At 41.7% G+C, this 24,037-nt stretch overlaps 1 protein-coding gene across 2 annotated transcripts in view; it reads right to left on the minus strand.

Moving 5' to 3' along the window:
* The window catches only part of LOC115635535 (ATP-binding cassette sub-family A member 5-like), a 59,261-nt gene extending 50,889 nt beyond the window's left edge, over nt 1–8,372 (minus strand). Inside the window, exons 1-5 of one of the 2 annotated variants that reach the window (XM_030534442.1) lie at nt 8,312–8,372; nt 7,800–7,848; nt 3,664–3,781; nt 2,013–2,217; nt 630–791 (exon numbers count right to left, since the gene is read on the minus strand). In XM_030534442.1, the coding sequence (XP_030390302.1) occupies nt 630–791; nt 2,013–2,217; nt 3,664–3,768 (472 nt within the window). In that variant the 5' untranslated portion in view covers nt 3,769–3,781; nt 7,800–7,848; nt 8,312–8,372. Of the gene's footprint in view, nt 1–629; nt 792–2,012; nt 2,218–3,663; nt 3,782–7,795; nt 7,849–8,311 lie in introns of both variants that reach the window. The other variant, XM_030534441.1, reaches the window with a different exon arrangement.
* Nucleotides 8,373–24,037: the final 15,665 nt, after the last annotated feature.

Consider the following 24,037-nt stretch of genomic DNA (forward strand, 5'->3'; position numbering starts at 1 on the left):
AGATGTTCTTTAAGAAAGGTAAGAGGAAGACAAGCTTATCTGCAAGAACACACCCTCCTGTAGTGGAGGAGTTGGTGAAGATGCTGGGGCTATCACTAGAGCGTCTCATGTTTTAAGCTGTTTTGTACTTTTCAGAGTTTCCCAAAGCAGGGACCTAGGCTGAAATCTTGGTGCTAAAGAACTCCCATCGCCTTACGTTTTCACTGCTTGTTTTTTTCACATGCTTGTTAAGAACCATGTAACATTAAGTCACTCTATAAACACCACCAAATTATTACTGATACATAAAGATGATCACCTAACGCAGATACTCATTTGTGCCTTAACTATCCCTGCAACCATTCCCGGTACAGGAAGGTGACTACTAGTTTTTTTGCAGGAGTTTCCCTATCAATAACGCAGTAAAGCACACCTCCTGTGCCTCAGAATACCCCAAAGAGTGAAAAACCAGCTCCCGCCCCACCCCCTTCCATATTGTACTGATGATAATGCCACCACTTGTCATAGTCTTTCGCTTTCTTGCGATAACACATGAGGTAGCAAAGTTTGCATTTAGCATCATGTGATGACATAATAAAGGTAAGTCAAATTTTCAAGTTCAATGCCTTAAATGTAGCAAGTATATTTACCTCTTGATTCTACATTGATAGAAGACACCGTGACAGCAACAGGAAAGAATCTAAGCTGGTAGGACATCGAATCTTTGAAAACTACACCAACAAAGTTTGAGGGGTTCACAGTACTAGCCTCTTGCAATTCTTTTTCACTGAAAAATTCTTCTGTAATTACAGCTGCAAAATATTAAAAATTAGAATTATAACAGAATGCTTGTGTGAGAAGATCAATCAAAAGTAGACTATGTATTTTAAGCAAAGATTGTGTCATTTCTAAATAGGGCTACTTGTTTTCAGTATTTAGTGCCAAATTCTGGTCCCATTGAAATTTATGAGAATTTTTTCCATTTATTTCAATGGAGCACAGATTTAAGTCTCAGCACTTGACAAGTTTGGTACACCTCTATCTCGATATAATGCTGTCCTCGGGAGCCAAAAAAATCTTACCGCTTTATAGGTGAAACTGCATTATATTGAACTTGCTTTGATCGCAGCCCTGCCCCGTGGAGCACTGCTTTATCGCGTTGCATCCAAATTTGTGTTATATTGGATTGCGTTATATCGAGGTGGAGGTGTATGAGTTTTTAAAGGAAAATACATTTCAAAAATGAAAAGTGAAATTTTGCAGGTACTCAAAAACATTTATTGTTGTGATCAGAAGACACGCATCACTCCCAAATGTGAAACTCATCAGAAAGAACTTGAAACCAGCAGATCAGGATACCCAAAAAAAGAAATAAAAGTTTCAGGTCGTGGTACGTGATTCTTTTCCTCTTGGCAGTCATGTACCATCTAAGCTACAAGGTCATATGAGGTTTTGGGGGTAGAATCAGTTTCAGCTACACAGCTGTGCCAGTTCTATAGAGGAGGCACAACTTAACCGTGTTTTTTAAATCAGTTTCAAAACCAGATATTGACATGGTGCTAAATGAAACATTCATTAAAAACAACTTGTTTTGCAGTACTCACAGGCTCTAAACCTGAAAGCCTTAGTTAAAATAAACTGATATCTTCCTTAATTTACCATACAACCGCTCTCAGTAAATCTCTTGGTGTGAGGTAGAACCTCTTTAGTCTGATGATCCTAAGCCCAATCCTGAAACCCTCATGCAGATGAGTCATCCTGGACTTCAGTAGGATCACTGGTGGTGAGGAAAGGGTACTACTGTGGGTAAGGTTGCAAGATTGAGCACATGACTGGCATCACACAATGCTCATCAGCTGAAGCAGACAATGATGACATCACAGCCCCTTCAAGATCTCAGCAGTAGAGGAGAGAAATACTGTCTAATCTACCTGAAGAGGACAAGTTTGATCAGCCATTCAAAATAATATCGTATTTTCCATCTAAACATAAAAAAGAACATGAGATGTAGAAGAATAAAATTAATACAATACCATCTTCAAAGTATTCAAAAGACACTTTCTGCATGATTTTTCTTGTCATGTTTGTCACTGGTGTGTATCCAAGAATGAAGTCCAAGAGCATGGAGCGATCTAAAGTACCAAGATCAGTGTTGGGCACCTCGTCAAACTTCCTGTTTGGATGCATCATGCTCATTAATATAAGCCAAAATAGAAACAATAGTGGAAAAAGGATTTCCTGTTGAAAAAAAGCCCAAAAAACAAGACAGCAATTAAAATCTCTCCTTTACTTAAATTATAAACGCTTCAAGAAGTGACTGTGTCCTTTTCAAATTATTTGATTGTAAAGCTTCCTGCACATTTATCGAACTACATAAATAAATAATTTCAATCTTGGCTGTTGCTGCGATGCAGCCACAGGATTTTGCTAATCTGCAGTGATAATTTGAGAAGCCATTTTAGGATGCAAGTGCACTATTCCAACTCCTAAGAAGTTATAAACCAAAGAGCAATCTCTGCGCTCAGCTACATTGAAATTGGCGAAGTTACATGGACAAAGCTGATGGCAGAATTTGGCTTAATTTGTTTTGGTGTCTGGTCTCTTATATAGAACATGATTTGGCTTTTGGTATAAACTTAACATTTGCATTATCTGAACATGAAAAAGAACTTGTATATATTTCCAGTCATGGAACAGTTAAGCAAGTCAAGCCAAGCATTGTCTTGCAAAAAAAAATAAGTTAAATGTTCTCTTGTTGACCCTTGTGGATCCCCCTAAAAACCCAGGTATGTCACACAATAGAGGTGTTAAGCAAAATTTTATAATATGTAAATTTTAGAAACGACATCATCACAAATACTTCCAGTACAATATTTTAATCATTGTATTTATTGATTTATTGTTCTGTGGTGAAGTTTGGGGCTCGTGTTATGATTACACAATGGTACCTTTCAGTCCTGACTTCCAGAGTTATGTGTATTTATATAGTTCATATGCTGAAATGGAGGGTTATAGCTGTGAATGCTCTTTCTAGTTCTGCCACTCTCCTGTACCCTGACACTGGGTGAACCACTTAGTCAGCCTACAACTATTTCTCCATTAGCAAAATGGGTATTATAAGGCTTCATTAATGTTTTATAATATGTTTTGACATTCAGGGATGAATGATGAGATAGCACTCTGAAGTTATTATTATGATGTTATTCTCAACATTATATTCTTAATTATCATTTAAACAATTTGTAAACATTTGTTTGGACGGTTCTTACCAGGAATCCCAACAGGCAGTTCTATTACCTAATTGCTCTTATCAGTAACAAGCCATTCTAAACTTAATCTTTTACTTTATCAGTACTATTTTTACTACATGTAATTCTGCCCTAAAATACGTAATGTTATTTTACCCCAATTGGTCAGTTATACACTCTAGAAAGTTAATACAGAAACTTAAATTACCACATTCATACACAGACACACACAGCAAGACTATTTCTATAAACCACTTCTAGCCAAAGGATCACAAGGATGCTTGAAGGAGCCAATATATTTCAGACCTGAGCTCAAACTAATCAGTTACTCCTTCAATATTCAGAGACAATTTAACAAAGCTTAGTTTTGTTTCTAAGTCAATTAATTTTTCAAACCATAATCAGACAGAGGCCAGTAAATGATCACGTAACCTACCTGCACACTACTCTTCTTAGTCCTGCATTTAACAAGGTAGTTCTTGAATAAAAGAGCTTTGGTTTGTCTCCACACCCCTGCCTCCCTTGCAGTTTCTGCGGCCATTTTTCAAGAGTAGCCTTTTTAAAAAACAAACCAAAAAAAAAGAAAAGGCATTTGAAGTGACAACTTTTAGTCGTACCTATTCAGGTTTTTTTAAAGTAAAAAAGAGAGTATTTTTGTGCCAGCTAATTATATTGTTCTATACTGCTGATACACAATGGAAAACAGTCAAAGCCCGATCCCACATTACGTTAAGAAGTTTGCACAGATATACACCCTAGACACATTTTTCAATTACAAGACAGATGTTGCACTGGGCTGCTTTATGGAAGCTTGGCATTCTGATATGTCTTTTTGAGAACACAATCTTCTATTCCAGCAAGTAAGTTTTCATATTAAAGCAATAAATAAACTTCTAGCCTTAATGAAAAAAAACTTCAAACTCAAGGATAAAATAATGCAATGAGCTGTGTGCCTGTGTTTGCCGACAGTCTGAAGCAATACTTCTGGGTGGTGTCAACTACTCCCATTCATCCTAACAGTGCAGTAACTCTGAAACCTAATGATAATATAAAAAGCAGCTTTGTTAACCACTTCACTATGATCACGGCATGCAAGGAAGAAGAGAAAAGCATCAAATTATACAATCTCATATGTGAATTTCTGGAAGACTACCAATTCTTATTTCCTTAATTTGACCCCTGGTTAGGCTGGCTCCATGGGGCATAAAAGAGTGCTCTTCACTGTCCTTTGGAGAAACAGATCTGAACACATTCTTCAAACAAACAGCTTCAGAGAGGTATCTGATCTAGTAGACTACACACAAGACTGGAGATCATTCTTGGATTTTTACTCCCAGTTCTGCCACTGACTTGCTGTCAGGCTTTGAACAATTCACTTAATCTCTGTGTGTCTCCATTTCCTCAGTTGTAAAACAGGAACAACAGTAGTTACCTCTACAACAGAGATGTTATGAGAATTGGTTTATGTTTGCATATCACTTTAAAGACATAAGCCACTCTAGATGATCAGCATTACCATCTTCACTACCTATCTCCTTGAGCTAACTGGTGGCTGACAGCGTAAAGAGATGATACAGCATCCTTAAAAGGAGGGTGAAACATGTATCATGGTTTAACATCCTCCTAGCTACTAACTTGTAAAAATATGTCTATCCTCTAGGAGGAAAAGGGGAGAGGGATACGACAACGTAAGAATGTGGCAACTCAAAAAGACAGATGGATGAAAAATGTACAGTTTCCAATAAACTCTGCACTCTGTTTCCAAAGGAAAGAGAACACTGGTCAAGTACCTTATTTAAAAGTAATAGAGCCCACAGCACTGGGATGCTCTGCCACTAAAAGGGTTGTAAACAGTTATCGACATTGCTCAAATTTGGCACCAGAACATGAATGTTGATAGAGTTATAATAAAACTAAATTATTTAGGTTTATAGTCCATGCTCTATAGTTATGATTGGTATATATACACATATATTTGCCGTACATTCAAAGTGCAAGTAACGAAGTCCATTGACTCTATCCTTTTAGACACCAGGTAGTTTAAGGTTACAGTACTCACTAAACTAAGCTGCTAAACTATGGAAACTTGCTTTTGCGAGCACAGAAATCATCTGACCAAGAGAACAGGCTCAATTAAGCTGAAGCTGACATGATTTATTTTAGCCTGTGGCACCAAAAACATAAAGTAAAACAACCTGTTTGTAGCCAGATGCATATATCAAGTTTGCATGGAGGTTAGAGTGGGGGAACAAGACTACTCCCGGCTTATACAGGCCCTGATGCTGAATTCAAATCCATCTAGGCCGACTCTTGCATTTGTGCAGTATCCCACTGACTTCAACATGAGGCTGTAACAGTCCATCCATGCAGATTTAGTTGCAGCATTTGGGTCATTTTTGCAGGTTCACAGAAAAGCTAATCTCCTGAACGGATTCTATTTAGAATATGTTGCATCACATTTAAAAACAAAATCCACCTTACATTTTAAACTCCACTATTTTTTCCCTTTGTTAACAGAAAAAACAAAAGTTCTCTAAAGGCCAACCTATGTTAATAATTAGATCTGATGGGGAAACGTGTAGAGATTTTCAAATCAACTACTTTAAACTGAATGAAAAACTGTTGCATTCATTTCAAAATACAACTGTTGCTAGTTGTATTTATTTTCACTGTTGTTTTACATTCTGCTCTTGAATTTCAAACATTACAGAAGTCATCAGATTCTGCAAACACTTTTGCTGCCAAGCAACTCTGCTGACTTACTCGTGTGGATTTGCAGACCTGGGGACTAAATCTGCATGCCCTCTTTCATCAGAGACTTTACTCTCTTTTAAGATCAATAAAATGTAGCCTATAAATTTGGCAGTTCCCATTTCACCAGATAGTCATTTAAGACCAATTATAGTAAAAATACTTCCATGCATTCAGTGGGTAATTACTCAAATTACCCAGTTCTAGTTAAAGGACAAAAATAACGTCAAAAGCATTAAATTAATCCTTAACTCTACCTCTTATAAAGTCCTCATGGAGCACTACAAAAGTGCACAAAATAAAACTGCATTTCAGAGAGCTGAGAATATATTAGACTTCCCTGCAACCACTGATAAAGAAAGTGGTTTGAAGTTACTCTACCTGGCCCTGGAGTGTTTCAGTCAAAGCAGTGCCCAGAAAATTACTGTCTTCCTAAGTTATTTTCACATGTGGGATGCGGATGCTTATATCAGTGCAGCACAAGGAGAGTACTAAAAATAGACGATGAGGGGACTGAGAGAGATTATTTTTCTTCACCAAATGGCCTTTCAACATCAACTGCACTGACTTTACTTGAAAAAACAAAAAAATGCTAGACTGTAGAATAGTCATTCACAACTTAGCTTTTGTTTGTTTGTTTAGGCTGCAAGTAATGCACCAATCTAGCCTCACTTGGAAATGTGGTTGAAAAGCAACAACCAAGCCAGCGCCAAATGAAAAATAAAATAAAATCCTGGCACAAGAAGATGACACTATACGTTTGGTTGAAGAGATAAACAGTTCATTGTTCCTGCGGGTCATCCAGTTGTAGGAAGGCACCAGACACTACGACCACAAAGAAGGGAAATGCTCTCATCCTGTCTGCCAGCTTCTAAACATTTTAAGCTAAGTGTTAGATTTAAGCATTTTACAAAAGGAACTAAATTCTTCCTCAGAACTGCATCTCTCTCTCTCATGAATGTCAGCCAGACCTCAGGGCTGGTCGAACACAATACATTTATCTCCAAGATAGAAATGACAATTTAATTGCAGGATAATATCAGTTGAAAATACAATCCACCAAATTGCATTAAGAGAATGGTTTACACAATGGCTTTTTTTTTTCCTCAGGACTCTGAGACTTTCCTATTCCTCTCTGATCTGGCCAAAGGCTCTCACGGCCCAGAGACTTCTAGCATATTCCTAACTGTAAGTTCTCTCTCGGACAGTCTTTGTTTCTTTGCCTGTGAACTTGTGGAAAATGTCCTATCTTGATCCTCTCCATTTTTCATTTCCGTCCCTTGATTCCCTTTTTCTCCACATTCTCTCTTCTACGCAAGCCTATCAGAACTAAAATGCAGGCTTAAACTCCATTTCATAGTGCTCACTGTACAATTATGGGAGACTGTAACAACATATATAGTCGCTAATGCTCTGATGAAATGAAAAGTTTCACTTGCTTGCATCCAGTTAGGATTCTCACCCTTCTTTTCCTATAGCATCAGTCAATACAGTACAGCATGGATGCACTACAATAGATAGTCGACTTGGGTGGGGGGAGTTTAAGAGTCAATAAATATAAAACAAAAACATCCCTGATTTTCCAACATCCAGCATATTAGCCTGCCACTGGCTTTGCAGATCTGGGATTCACTCTTTGGACAATAAAATGTTAAACCAACAGGTATACAGAAAAGGCAACCCCCAATGGGTATGTGGCATCCTACCTGCTAGCTCTGTTTTATAAGTGACGAAAGGCCCATAATTTGAATGACAGCCCATTCCAGACTCTGTGCCTCCATTTCCCCACCTATAAAATGAGGGGTAATGATACTCACCTACCTCATGGGGTGCGTTTGCAGAGCACAGGGAGGTCCTCAGAGGACAGGGTCTACAAAAAAGCATGGAAGTATTACAGACAAGTAACACACACCAATGGCGCCTTGCTGACAGTCAGGATAGCCAGCTGAGAGGATGGGGTGATTTCCACCTCTCTGCTTCTAGACATTACAGATACACACAGCTATCCACCGGCCATGCCTACAGCAGACAGTATGCACCAATGTATGACAGGAGAGAGGTGAGCCAAAGGGATCAATGTATTGTCAATGATCTGTAATCTGCATCACATACACACATCCCCCCCTACACCCTCTAGACCCCCCCCCCCTGCGTTTAAACGCACGGAGGCTCCGCCCGAGGCCACCTGCCGTGGGGTCCCACGGGCCCGCCCGGGGAGGTCGCTGGCTCCGGCCCCCCGGCGCCGCGGGCTTTGCACCCAGCCGGGAAAGGGGGGGGGGGTCCCCGTGTGACCCCGGCGCGGTCCCGCCTTCGCCCCCCGCGGCCCCACTCACCGCCCCGCCGGCTCGCGAGTGCCCGGCCGCAGCGCCCAGCCACCGCCCGGCGCCAGCGGAGGGGCTGGGCCCCGCTCGCCGCTCACCGCCCCCGGGGCGGGGCCGCGCGGCCGCGGCAAGGCCTGAGCGCCTGGCCGGGTGGGGTTCTGCCCACACAACCCGGGGCTGACAGCCCCCATCAGGCTACCGTGTCTCCTGGCTGCTTGGGGGCGGATCCTGCCCCTTCAGCCCCCTCCTCCAGGCTGGGGGGGCGGATCCTGACCAGGCAACCCCCCCCCCCAAACCCCCAGTAGGCTATTATCTGGGCAGGATGCCCCCCACCCCTGTAACTTCCCTGCCTCAGGCACCCCCACTCCAAGCTACTGGGGGACCCCCTGCCTAGGTAACCCCCCCTCCACCTCCCCTCAGGCTAATGCGGGGGCACATTTTGCCCCAACACCTCTTCCTCACCCCCAAGTCATGGCCAGACACATGGGAGAGGTGGGGTGTCCTGCCTACCAGTGCCCCTAAAGCAGGGCCTGGCTGCCTTAAACACCATCACAACATCCCCCCTGCCCAACTTGTATCATTTTAGATAGCTCAACAAACATCTGCATTTGTATGTGCAAAGAAACCTGGATTTCTACCCAGAGAGCTGGGTCTCTACCCAGAGCTCATTAACTGCAGAATCTTTTCCATGACACTGAGCTAATAAACCACTCTGGACTTTGTTACCTCTTTCTAAGCCCACTGAGAGTCTGATACAAGAGTTTCTCATCTAAGCCCCGCTCTACACTACAAACTTACATCAGTATAACTATGTTGCTGCGCAGTTACACCGACCTAAGCCCTGGTGTAGACAGTGCTATGTTAATGGGAGGGCTTCTTCTGTCAACATACCTACCACCTTTCAGGGAGGTGTATTACCTAAGCTCTCCCCTTGGTAAACGTAGACAAGCCCTCAGGAACAAGAAATGCCATTATTACCATCAACATATTGTAAAAATGGTGATCAAATACTAACAGCTTGACCAGAAATTCACCAAAGAAAGAAAGATACCAAAAGACCATGGGTTTTTACTAATTTGCATAATTTTACCTGGGTCAGGGTTGGTTTTAAAAATCATACTGAAGTCAGGGAGAGAGAGAGAAATGCTCAAGCACCCCTGAAATTCATGCAACTTATTTAGGTATCCAAATATAAATTTAGGTGCCTAACTTTAGGCATCCAAGGTCCCAATTCTGCAAACATTATCCACGTGCTTAATTTTAAGCATGTGCATCAGTCCTCTGAAGCATACATGTTTCCAGGACCAAGACCCAAATCTATAAATGTTAGCCTGGACTTTGGTAAGTTTAGGAAAATGGAAGTCAAATCTAACATTTACACACTTGTTCCTTGATCTTTACTGCTGGGGGAATTCTGTGCCAAAAGATTAAAAATTCTGCAATAGAAAATTAAAAATTCTGCTCACAATATTTTCAAATGCTGCAAAATTCTGCATATTTTGTTTGTTAAAGTGACACAATATAATCGTACTAGCTTCAATTATTTTTGGTCATTTATTTCAAAATACCTGTCAGCAAGTATGACTGTAACAATACAGACAACAAAAACAGATTCAGAATATGTTTTTTGACAAATAGATTCCTTACTGGGCATATTAATACAGAACTCAGTAATAATTCAATTAAACTACAATACAGAACCATATTTCCCCCACACCCCTGGAAGTAGTGCAAAGGCTTGGGGGAGTCAGAGGTAATGGAGTAGCAGAGGGAGAGGGAAAGAATTGTTTGGAAGGAGCCTGGGTGTGAACTTGGAGGGTTGTTGAATATGGGTGGGAAAAGCATGGAACAGGGGTTGGGGGGGGTAGGGAGAGAGGAGAGACACAGCCCATGCAGACCCTGGCTGACCCCTAGCCTTTTCCAGTCAGTCAGTCTGTCACATGTGTCCCTCCACCCCCACTCCCCTCATCCCTATGTAGCCATCCGCCCTCCGCCTGTTCCCATGTGTCTCTGTGCCTTCACACCGCCACTTCCTCGTCCCTATGTGGCCCTGCAACCCCTCCCCCTCTGCCCATGTGGTCCTGCACCTCCCTCCACCCATGGCCCTGTGCCTTCACTCCCATTCAGCTCCTGCCCCAGTCTGTCCTCCCCCACTAGCCCTTATGAGCCCCTGTCTGTGATTCCTCTCCCCCCTCGCAGCCCCATACTGTCTATCTCCCGACCTGGCCCTACAGGTGCTGTGAAGTAGGCTCTGCAGGCTCTCTCTCTTCCCCACCTGGCAGGCAGCTGCTGCTTTGGTCCATCGCCACAGTGCCCGTTGGTGGACATAAGGCAGAACTGCAACAACTTTCCAGCAGAAACTCTTTTCTGCACAAAAAATTAGATGTACATAAGAATGGCCATACTGGCAGACCAAATGTTCATCCAGCCCAGTATCTGTCTACCAACAGTGACCAATGCCAGGGGTCCCAGAGGTAGTGAACCTAATAGGTAATGATCAAGTGATCTCTCTGCTGCTACCCATCTCCACCTCTGACAAACAGAGACTAGGGACACCATTCCTTACCCATACTGACTAAGAGCCTTTAATGGACTTAACCTCCATGAATTTATCTAGTTCTCTTTTAAACCCTGTTAGAGTCCCAGCCTTCACAACCTCCTCGGGCAAGGAGTTCCACAAGTTGACTGTGCGCTGTGTGAAGAACTTCCTTCTATTTGTTTTAAACCTGCTGCCCATTAATTTCCCTTGGTGGACCCTAGTTCTTATATTATGGGAACAAGTAAATAACTTTTCCTTATTCACTTTCTCCACCACCCAGGATTTTATATACCTTCTGTCTTCATCTGATGCAGGGTGTCAGAAAACCAAAGAGATTTATGTGGGTGATAGGGAAGAAGGGGCTGTCTGAGAGTCAGCGAGCTAATGATCAGGACTAGCATACATTCATAGTGATTCACCAGAGCTGCAACCCCTCCTGTTGGTGAGCTGCTGCTGCCATTTGGCATAACTTCTGTAATTAACTAGCCATAGCTCAGATTTCAAATATATGATTCAAAATGCACACATGAGCATTTGAGCTCTATTCAATATATGTTGATTTGCTATTAGGAGCAAAATACGTACCACAGACCACACTACATTTGCAGGCTAAGGCCATGTCTACATTACCGGGGAATCGACGCTGCTGCAATCAATTTAGCAGGTGTAGTTAAGACCTGCTAACATAGAATATCAGAGTTGGAAGGAATCTCAGGAGGTCATCTAGTCCAACCCCCTGCTCAAAGCAAAATCTCCAGACAGATTTTTAGCCCAGTTCCCTAAATGGTCCCCTCAGGGACTAAACTCGCAGCCCTGGGTCTAGTAGGCCAATGCTCAAACCACTGAATATCCCTAAATTGACTGCATAAGAATGAGAAGATTAAAGTAAGCATCTCCCATCAACCCAGCACAGCGTAGACACCGCAATAAGTTGACCTAAGCTACGTCGACTCCAGCTTTGTTATTCACATAGCTGGAGTAGCATAACTTAGGTTGACTTATCCCGGTAGTGTAGACAAAGCCTAAGTATTTCTGTGCTGTCCTGGGAATTTTGAAATACAGTGGCACATATGGAATATTCCTTTCCCAGACAAGCTGTTCATGGACATTTCTTTCATTTTCCCATTGTATCAACTCTTGTGTATAACTCTTCATGGAATACTGGGAATTGCTGAAAGTTGCATGCAGCCCTTAAATTATCCCCTGGTTAACTCAATGATGGATATATGGAAATAGTTGTTTTCCAGCTAAAACTAATATGAGGTGTTTTAAAAAGGAAATGTAAAGTAATTGAATTCCCCTTCTTTGGCTCAGCCGTAACATTTTTTATTAGCATATTAAAATAGCAGTGAACCATACTGTGAACTCTTTAATCCCATTGGTGAGCTGTTACACACACACACTAGTCCCATGATTTAAAGTAAATAGGACTGCAATACTGATTGCATTGGGAATACAGGGTTCACAATCTGGCCCAATAGGATTAGGCAATACATACAGAAAATAAGTCCTGCACTTAGAATATCAGTTGATATTACTAAGCAGAAAAACAGAAAATGCTAACAAGACAAAAATGAACATATCAGAACAGACGTTGCTTTCCAAGGCCAAAGAAAGGCATCTCAACATATGGCAGCGTAGTACAACAGAGGATAATCAAGAGCAAATTATGGATCCGTGTTTACTCATACAGAAAGGAAGTATGGCCCAGTGGTTGTGTCACTACCCGAGGACGTCAGAGTCTTCACTTCAAGTCCCCAGTCTGCTACTGGTTTTCAGTGACCTTACACAAATCACTTAGCCTCTCTGTGCCTCATTTTCCCATCTATAAAATGGGGATAATAGCATTGCCCTGCCTCACAGGGGGGCTGTGCAGTACTAAGATACTACAGTGATAGGGCAGTACAATCACTTTGGATAGATACACTCTGAAACTTAAGATAATAAATTAATGAATATAGGCACATGCTATTAGGCTCAGTACAGAAGTCAGACAAGATTATCTGATAGTTTTTTTAAGGCAAAAAGGGACTATAAATATACCATAGGATCATCAAGCAAATCTGATTAATGACCAGGAAAACAGAGGGACATTAAAAATAAATCCATCAAGGGAAAAAATAGGGAATAGATATTTTATAATGCATTCACCAAACAATTCCCAAACTTTACCATTTCTGCAGTGCTGATAGTGGTTTGCAGAATAGTGGATCTAGTATGTTATCCCATATTGGCTGTGAGCCATCCCTTCATACACAGAACTGGAAAGAGGGCCAACTTGTGATATAAATGGAGGGAAACCATTATTTAAAGGGGAGGGGGAACCTACTAATTATTATAGGACTAAAAAAGTAAGCTAAGTCATAATTTGTAAAAGGAAAACTCAAAAAACAAACTAACCCCCCCAAACCAAAGCAAAGGCGACCACTGGAAGCTCCAATTATAGGTGGATAATGCAAAGTCCTATTTCATCATCATGTCCTCCATTCAGCATCTGGAGTTGAGGCCAACAGGATTTCTCAGAAGTGGCTAGGATCAAGCTTGTCATCAAATTTAATAACTGATTCTATCTCTATGCAAGGAAGGCTACAGTTCCTCCTCCCGCACTCCTTCCAAACAAGGTGTGCAACTGTGACATAATGGGCATCTCCCCATCTTTGGCTACTATGATCCTTTGCCCCACTAGGCCATTCTGTTGTTTAATCCTCAATCAGCCTTTGAGTTACAGTCTATGAAGGCTCCTGTCTGACATTCTTACTAAACAAAAGGCTTCATTGGTAGTATCATTGATGGGTATAAGTGTTCCAAAGTTATACAAACTGATGCCATGATTAAGAAATCATTATCTAATTAATTTACCTCTGTGTATTTTTAACTTTGCTGGGAGAGAGCAGGTGCCAGGTTTTCCTGCACTGTGCTAATAGCCCAGATTTTTCACTTTGTGCTGTGTCACTGAAGCATTACCATGAAGTGCCACTTTTTGGTTTCTTTCTATGAAGGATCGTTATGAGAGACTGTGCCAGCCAGGAACAACATTCTTTATGAAAACTGACTTTCCCATTGTGTCCCAATTCCATTTGGAGACAACAATCACTATGCGACCCATCATTTAACAGACCACGGACTTGGCTGAATGAAACTACAGTCATATGCTTTTGCATGTGTGGTGGTGTTCTTAGATTTTGGTCTGCTGAAAATCAATATGGGGTACAGTACAAATTAATAAAAACAGGACTGTTGGGTCCAATGGAAAAAACACATCAAAAAACTGCTGCTGCTTTCCAACTAAATTCCTCCTAATGGAAAAAGCACGAGTGCTTAAAAGTAGATAATTGGGAATGTTTCATGTTGCTACTAAGGTATCCAGTGGTGAACTGGATGCATCCGACAATGAAGATGAAGCTAGAGAACAGTTTCCCCTTGGGTCTCCTCTTCTCCCCCTCCTTACATGGAAAAAAGAATACCAAGCAAACATATTGCATTTTTCAAGCACATTTGATTCATCTCTGCAAACAATTAAACTTAAGAACAAGATCGTAAAACTGCTGGTGCCTTTGAAGAAAAAGACAGCTTTAACCGAGGCATTGAATGCAAACTGAAACCACACTGTACATAGCATGGGGACCAACACTTCTAAAGCATTCGTTATTATTTTAATTGTATAATACCGCAAATACTGCAAAGCTGTCAGCCCTTGGAGCAAACCCAATTTCAAAACTTCATTCAAATAATAAAATACATACACTTCATCCAAAGTACAATTATGACTACAGCTACTCAACAAGGAATTTCCTATCAACACGGACTTCAGCTATAATTCAGAATAGGCTCTGTTCTCTATTGTTTGTTGAGGTGGGAGAATAGCTTAGGGCTTGTCTACATGGGAAAGTTTACACCTTAGTATGTACCAGTGTAATTTAAAATGTGTTTAGTTATTGAGGCTGGTCAATAAGTTTTTCATTCAAAACGGTTTTTTCTAGTAAATTATATTTTGGGAGGCGAGGCATGGGAAGGGGAGTAAAATACCAAAGAACCAAAACACCTGGAAACTGAAAAATGTTCAGCCCCCAAACCAAAAATTTCAATCCAGAAATGCCACTGTGAATTACAACTCCCATGAGGCAACAGTTGCCTCATGTCTCCCATTCTCCTCCGTGGACTAGGCTCTATCTTCTACTTTGAAGTACAGCCTCCCACTCACCAAGAGTGTATCAAGGGAGATACAGCCAGTTAGGGAGCCACACTATAAAGAAGAATGAGAGTGTGAGGCATGTGAACTACACGTCCCAGGAGGCAACACTGTAACATTTCAGTTTTTGACTGAAATATTTTGGTTTTTGATTTATTTATTTATTTTTGCTGAAAAGTTACTTTTCTGTGGAAAATTCTCCATTATGCAGTCAGTTCTACTATTATACAGGTATAATCCCCTCATTCTTCTGTTCTGCAGACTAAATAATCCAAGTTCCCTCAGTCTCTCCTCATAAGTCATGTGCTCCAGTCCCCTAATCATTTTTGTTGTCCTCTGCTGGACTCTTTCCAATTTTTCCACATCCTCCTTGTAGTGTGGGGCCCAAAACTGGACACAGTATTCCAGATGAGGCCTCACTAATGCCGAATAGATATAATACTTCCTATAACTTGAAATTCTCAAACCAACTCCCATGTTATAAACAGAAAGTTCAATCCTAGTGTGACCCCTTGTATAGCAAGTTTCAACCTAAAATAAAAAACTTTTATGGGAAAGTTAAAAATCTCTGAAAAACAAGTTTTAGATATGGAACATCAATGGATCCTAACAACAGGGGCGCCAGAGGCTACCACTATAATATATACATTGCATACAATGCCCATAGTATACTGTAATTATATCCTCATCTACAGACAAACATGCATTCCTACCATGCCCAATACCTTACATTCACAGAGGGAGGGGAGGGGAGAGACTCTATGCGTTTTTTTAAAACCTGCATTGCAGCATAAGCAGAACTCTATTGTATTCTCAACAAGAGAACTCTATAGTCCAAATTGCCTTTCTGTGAGGTGAACAAAGCAAGCAGAAAGTTGATCTCTCTTTGCACAGAGGTGAAGAATGACTGGTGGATCTATGTAGTTGCAGAAACACAGCCCTGACTCTTTGCTGTGTGATCTCTTCCCTCTTTGCTAGGAAGCCTGCCCCTTATGCCCTGCAGCAGGACTCTACCAGATCTGTTGCATCTACAGCCCGTGGGGTCTTGAAGGAGAGAAGGGGATTATCCCCTTCATACAGAATTAATTCACACACATTTGTTTTCAGATAAAACCTTGTTGAGAGGTAGAATTTTTAAAAAGCTTATACAAGCGGGTCCCCAGTATATATTGGGGTTGTGTTCTTGAAAGGGTGACAGATACTGAAACTACGTATACCAGGGACCTGCTGGTACACCAGTGGTGTAGGCAGGAGAGGACACTTGGGTGGGCCCCATGTGGGGGGCATTGCTGGGGGTACAGAATGGTAGGAGCGATCTGGCCGCCTCTCCCTACCTCCATCCAGCCCTGTAAATAGATGTTATGGCCAGGGGCTCCTGGAAAACGGGTGACCTCCACTCGCTTCATTCTCCTGCCTGGTGCTCGGGGCTTGCCCGCTCTGCCCGCCTGGCGCTCCTGCCGGGGAACGGGGTCAGGGTGCAAGGTTTGCCCCACTCTGCCAAGCACTCTTGCCGGGGATTGGAGTCGGGGGCTTTCCCCACTCCACCCACCCAATGCTCCAGCCATGTTCCGATTCACGTCAGTCTGCATATCCGTTGTTTGCAACTTACAGTACAGTACTGCAAACAACGGATATGTGGATCAGAACCGACGTGAATCAGAACACGTTCCCCTACTGATGAGCGACAGATATGCAAAACAGATAGGTGGGAGACTATAACGGGGACCTCCTGTAGAAGTCAAAAAGTGAAGCAGAGAAGGAGTCCCGTACATTTAAAAGGTAGCTTGGCACATTTACAGAAAACAAAGGGCTTTTTTTGTTTGTTTGATTTTTAAAGTGCTGCATGTGGTTTCTTCTAGATTTGTTAAAAATCTAAATTCAGTCATTGTTAGCCCAGTGGTTCTCAAACTTTTGTGCTAGTGATCCCTTTCACATAGCAAGCCTCTGAGTGTGACCTCCCTTATAAATTAAAAATATTTTTTTGGTATATTTAACACCATTATAAACGCTGGAGGCAAAGCAGGGTTTAGGATGGAGGCTGACAGCTCGCGACCCTCCATGTAATAACCTTGCAACCTGAGGGGTTCTGAGCCCCAGTTTGAGAACCCCTTAGCCACTTTACAAACACTTGTATTTTTCGGATAAGAGCAGCTAGATTACTTTTCTTTCCCAATGTGTCTTGCTGTACAGATGATTTTCTTTTTTTAGAAAAGCAAGTGTGAATTTGCTGCTTTTGTATTACACCACATTATTATATACACTCATATTAAAAAAAATGCTACTTCCTGCTGCCAAACAAATAAATGTTCTTGCAGAAAATAGATAGACATCAGTCTCTACTTTATTTAGCACTATTCGTCTGGGAATTTTAGAGTGTTTTCAAATGTTAGGCCTGATTCTTCAATGCCTTGCACCTTATATGGCAGATTACACTTGTGCAAAGCAGATGTAAAATACCACATCAGAATTCCACACTCAGCAGTGGTAGTGAGTTACATGCATTACGTACAAGTATAAATGGTTCCACAAGAGACAAGGGTGTGGCGAATCAGGCCTAGGACACTCATGTGAGAATGGAAAAGTGTGTAACTATTTTAAAGATGGGAAAACTGGAGCTGAAGACCTGAGACAGCAGAGTGCTTAATCATACATTAAGCACGTTCTTAAGTCCAGCCCTGTTCACCCAGGCATTTAATCACATGCTTAACTTTAAGTACATGCTTAAGTGTCATTCAAGTTAATCTTTTATTTATTCATGAACATTAGTATTTTATTATGTAAGAACGTATATTATTCCAGGCTCTTGACAAACTCTTAAAATACATTCATAAAGAAAGGAGGCTCCAGTAATTACCTCCAGATCCCATTACAGTGCCAGCAACATAAACAAGGGTTTCATACACCACCACAGCAAAAGCACCCAAGATGTGCTTGGTGTGGTACACACACAGCAATGGAGACCATCCTTATCCTGAAGAACTTACAGGCTGATATGCCGATGCCACAAAGAGCTGTGAAATGGGAGCATCTACATGGTGCTCGTAAGGGGCTCATTGCAGGATTGGGAGTTTAAGGATCCAACCCTGCTGACTTTTACTACCAAGTACAGCACTTGGTGCAAGTGTCCTTTTGACTTCGTTAGGACCACTGATGAGTAAAGTGTTTGAAAGGTTCTGGAAGACAGGCACAGAAGACCACATACAATGGAAAAGGATTTTTGTTTTTTACATTTTTTTTTGTAAATTGGCACTCATTTTGAGAGTAGCGGGTTGTGATGTGTGTCTGTTGGCCCACTGAAGGGAGGTGGGGAACTACTGCCTCACTGGCTGGCCTGGCTCATGCCTCTGTCACTGGGGAATTGGCGGAGGGAGGAGTGCCAGCAAGGATCGGCAGCACGCCCCTCGGGTAGGGGGGCGCCAGCAAGGGTCGGCAGTGTTGTCGGGGTAGAGGAACGCAGGCCCACCCAACTCTACTGCGTTCCAGCCCAGGACCCTGACAGTGGCGGGGCAAGGGTCCCACCACTGGGTCAGGGGGGTCCTTCCGCGACACGCTGACCAAACAGACTCACCGCACTGTGCAGTTCTGTCCCTTGGCTACTTCCTACCCAGCTGCTTGAGTGTGTCCCTCCAGCTCGTCCGGGTACTCAGCTGCTGGCAGCTCCGGCTCCCTCTCCGTGTCAGGCTCCTCCAGTTCCTCCGGGTACTCAGTGGCGGGCAGTCCTGGTAGCCCCAGTCCTTCCTCCAGGCCAGGTTCCTCCTGGCCCAGGGCTCCCCTGGCGTGGCAGCAGGGTCTGGAGGGAACAGCTGGCGGTCTGCGTCCGCCTCCTTCCCTGGTGCTGCCCTGACTGCGCTAAGGACCTCGCCCTTTGTACTTCTTGTTCCACCCCTCCCCTTCTGGGGGGCGGAGTAAGCTTAGTCTGGCCCCACCCACTCTGGCTGAAAGAGGGGCTCTTTACCCTCATGTCTGGAGGGAAGCCACCCTGGCTCCCTACAGGGGTGTCACAGAAGGAGGTGGAGGGGGGTTGAGTAACAAGGCTTTGCAAATTAGTACCAGGTCTTCATTTTATGTCTGGGATCAGCCTGGGAAAAAAGGCACAGAAGACTCAGTGGTAGAGCAGAGGAGTCAGGGAGACAGAATCAGAAACAAAAGTCCAAGGCGCAGGCCACAACTATGCTTGCTGAAAACAAAGCATAAGCCTGGCAGAATGCTGCTGCTCAGAAGCGATATATGAAGCGGGTGACACTCCACAGCTCCAACATCCCTCAAGCAAGAGGTTACAACTACATCTATCATGTCATACAATAGCATTCAAATCATTGTTACAGAACAGTCTCACAGGATTGAGGTCTCCTGCTATGGAAATAGAAATTTCTGTCTTGTTTCCGCTGCCACCTGGCAGTAGGAGACAGTTACGCTGAAATGAAATGCTATCCAATTTACATGGTCTCTTAATTAAACCAAAAAACACCCTTATCTTAAAGTAACCTTAAGGGATTCATTTAAAACTCTCTCTCCTGGCTCTTAGTTTTGCAAAAGTCCAAACACTATCCAGTGCTTTCCTAATGTGAAGGCAAGGGTGTGATCTTTTTACTCGAAGTAACTATATTACTTGTGTTACAGAACCTCAGTGCAACAGGATGAATTTAAATTAAGGATTGAATTAGTCTGCAGTCTCAACTTTTATCCTAAGGAGGGCTAGGTTTTCCCATAATGGCTAACAAATTACTGTGGATCTAAATATCAAAGTGATAGATGCCCTAAGATTTGCCATATTGGATCAGACTAATGCGCCATCTGGTCCAGCATCCTGTTTGACCCGTATCCAATGCTTCAGATGAACTGGCAAGAAACCCAGTAATGCACAACTATGGAAAGGGAAATTACTTCTTGAATTCACCATCCCCATCAGTCAGTGGCTAGTTAAGGATGTGAAACCATATTTTTAAAAATTGAAGCCTATCCTTATAGGAGTTTATTTGATCCTTGAACCTTATACAAAAGGTTTGCCTCCAATATATCAGGGTAATGAGCATCAGATTAATTATGCACAGTGTAAAACTATTTATCTATTTAAAATGCTGCCTTTCCATTTATTGAATATCCCTTTGTTTTTATTAAGAGAAAGGGTAAAATAGCATCCATTTTACTTTTTCTATTCTATTCACTATTTTACATGCCTCCACCATGTCCCCCTATCTTCTCTACACAGAAGTCCAATCTTTTCAAAAACTCTTCTCGTACAGGAATTTTTTTCATGAATATAAGAAGAAATAAGAGGTGTTATGAGACAGGTGACAAAAAATTTGATCTCCTTTTTGAGAGAAGGTGACGAGAACTGAATAAAGTATGTCAGATGAAAAAGTACAATTGATTTATACAATGACATTGTAAGATTTTATTGTTTTCTGTCCCATTTTTTTAGATGTTTGCTTTTGGTGACCGTTGCTGCACACTGAAAAGTTCACTTAGCATCTAGAGCAATACCTGGGTTTTTAATCTGAGTGGCCACAATGAATTTAGAACCCAGCAATAGGTATTAGCAGCTCAAACTTCCTTCAAACATGCATTACCTTGAATTTGTCCACACTGAATTTCACCTACCATTATGCTGTCCATTTGGCAAACTCTGTTAGGTCCATCTGTAGTCTCTCACAGTCTTCTAATTTTGACTAACTTAAACAAATTTTGCTTTATCTACAAATTATGTCACCCCTTTTCCAGTTCATCCTCCTTTCACACTAGTTTTATATTAGGGCAACTTGTTTGAAATCAGTGGAGTTACTCCTGATTTACACCAACAGAAGTGAGAGGAGAATCAGGATATCTTACAGCCCTTGTACGTTTCACAGTGGTTAGGCCCCAACCTTGCAATTAGACCTACGCAGGTTTACCCCACCATCACCACATCAACATCAATGATATCCCATGAGGGTGTGAAGGTCCTCGCTCATGGATGCAGCTGCAGGATTACAAAACACCTCTTCTTTCATGATCATAGATTTGACCAGACAGACTATTAAATTAGACTATTATTTGGACAAATAGCTATTAGACTATTATTTGGACAAATCTGTTTAGTTAAATTGTCACAGCAAACAAAGAAGTCACTGAACCTTCCAAAGAGCTTGAATGGTTTTGTGAAATCTGTGATAACCATGAAAACAGTGCAGACTGTGCAGAGCAAAAGGCTGTGAAGACTGTGAATGAAGGCTGAGCTCAGTTCCCGAGATGATATATATAGATGTTTTTGTATTATTTAACCAAGTAAAAGGAGAGAAGCCTATTTACTTATACATATGATATACTAAGAGGGAAACCGTCACTGAAAATGAACAGTGAGGGATTAGTGGCTGAACTATAAGCACACCAAAATCCATGTAAACATTCAGAGTAGAAAAATCAAAGATGCAATGCTACCTTTGAACTTGGGAATCTCCCACATTACATCATCATCACACGGTCAGGAACATGCCCTCTCGACAGCACACAAGAAGGAAGCGTGGTTGTGATGAAAGCCGTGCGCTTAACATGCATTCATCCGAATACAGACTTGGGGCTTCTCGCGCATTTACATTTTGTCAATCCATTTTTACGCAGCCTAGAGAATTTCAAGTTTTGTTTTGTTTAACAAACAGAATGTCAGTCATGTTCGTTCTGTCTATCTTGCCAGATTAATAGTCACAGAAAAGGTACCGTGCAATATAGAATATGTCAAAAATAAATACAAGATTTCTAATTTCATAAACCCGCCGTGGTTTGTCTGTTTGGGTGAAATTGGCCATTCATTCTAATAAATCCTTCATTGCTCTTATACCCTGAGTTGGCATAGCTCTGTGTTGTTTGGCAAATCAAGATACATACAGTAGTATATTCTTGCTTACAGCACACTCTTTAGCCTACATGTTTGAGTTATGTTGAAGGAAACAAATATCATCCTCTCTCATTACCAAGCACTCAGTTCTTTATTCTTACCTGCCAATTTTTTCCAGTTCTAAAATTGTATTATTGCTTAGACTACTTAAGTTGTGAATGGGGTTCATTTATTGGGCGCCTGTCACTTTTATGACCTGATCTACTTTAAGACTTTATAGGTGGTTTTATCCCCTACAAGAATTCCTCAGCCATCTGGTTAAAAACCAAATCTCCAGGCTTAACTTCACAGTTTTAGCTTTAGTTTGTCTGGGTGAGGGTGGCAGGTATTAAACTAACAAAGACACCAGGGAAAACGTGCATTAACCGCTAATGGGTGCAAGAGAAAATGTGTAAGACTACGAAAGACAAATAAAGGAAGCTAAAATCAAACGAAAGATATAGCAGCTTATCTCTCAGGAGCTTCATTTATTTGACTTGCAAAGGGCAAAAGCACCAGTAAAAAGCAGATGGCTTCTCCTCCCATAAGCCACCAGTACTCATGATTGTTCGTTGTTTGTCACCGTCTCTGCTGTGTCGTAAGTGTGTTCTTGTTTGCTACTTCGCCCATGTATCCCTTTGGCTTTCCTGAGCAGGCTCTCTTGTGGCATCCTTTCCTCCAGATGGCCAGTTTCTTCTCGACAAACATTCAATAGCTTCTTGAACATCTAAAGCAATGAAGATTTCTTTGTCCACCCCGCCCCACTACAGTTATTCTTAAATTCATTTACTGGTCTTTCAGAGTCCATAGCAGTCATCTTTTGTTGCAACATTTGCTCAACGTTTGAAAGCTAAGCACCCCTCCGCCCCCCCCGTTACCCTTTTCACACATGCTTGTTGTAAAGGACTGTTGTAATGTGAACGGTCACTCAGAGTAGACTATGTAGATCATGAGAATATGACATTTCCACTCATTCCTTCTGGCTGTGAAATATTTAACAATTCTGACATTTAAATAATCCTTGCTGAGTTCACAACCACTGCGATGAATGGGACAGTTCACACATCAGAGCTGTTGTTTCAGGCTCTCTGCAAATTCAGACATCATTGCATCAGTTACACTTAAGTCGGGCCGTATTTTAAGGTTCTTCACAACTAGAACAGCTACAGACTTTCATATAAAAAGAAAAAAAGCTTGAGGCTTAACAATTAAGCAGCCTGCTCATGTCTGCCTGTAGCTGGTGCTTCAGACCCCTTCTAGCTTGGTGGCTCCTCCACTCCCATTTTGGGAAATATTTCTTTGGTGAAAATCTCATTTAGAAAACTCTCCATCTGGTTTTTTTTGGTGGTGGTTGTTGTTTTTAAAGTCCAAATTTACACTCATGCACAGTGATGGGCTAAAGTCGCTCTCCTAAAAACCTACCTTTTTATGCTTGTCCCAAACTATTTTTTCCCTTCCACCCAGTTCTCATTCCCATGAAAGATGATGACAACTGGAAGTGGCATATTCCAATAAAAATGCAAGGAAATGAAGGAAATACAAATAATCATTGACTGCTTTGAGATATTGTTGGAGCACGTCCCATCTGTCTGCTCCACCAAAGCTAGCTGACAGTGCTCCTCCACTTGCTTGACTTCATTTACAATCTGCATTGTTTTTGGACTCTCTCACTTCCCAGGCATCATGACCTTTGTCCTCCCTGCATGTATCAGTCATCCAAAATCCACATTGCCTTTGGACAGTTGCTTTATCGTACTAACTGTAAAGGCAATTCTTCATACTATGTGACAGGGAGGCACATTCACTAAACTGTTTTACTTTGTCATCAAATATCTGACCTCTTATACAGAAGCTCAGGCTGCCTTTCAGATATCAGTTCTGCTTCCATTCTGTGTTTGCCTTCACTGTTGCACTTTACATGTGTATTCCACCTTCCAAACAAAGGATCTCAAAAGTGTTTTACAAACGTTCCTGAATTAAGTTGCAACTCCTGTGTGAGGTAGATAGAGGGAAATATTATCTTTCCTATCTAGATGCAGAAACTGAGCCACACAGACATGAAGAGACTTGTCCAAGTCAAGGATGAAAAAAGCAAGGAGAATATTCAACAAATTGTATTTTTCTCTGTTTTTTCAACTGATCATAGAAGATTTTTTGCAA

This window comes from Gopherus evgoodei, chromosome 15 (assembly GCF_007399415.2).
Source record: "Gopherus evgoodei ecotype Sinaloan lineage chromosome 15, rGopEvg1_v1.p, whole genome shotgun sequence".
NCBI classification, from domain to species: domain Eukaryota; kingdom Metazoa; phylum Chordata; order Testudines; family Testudinidae; genus Gopherus; species Gopherus evgoodei.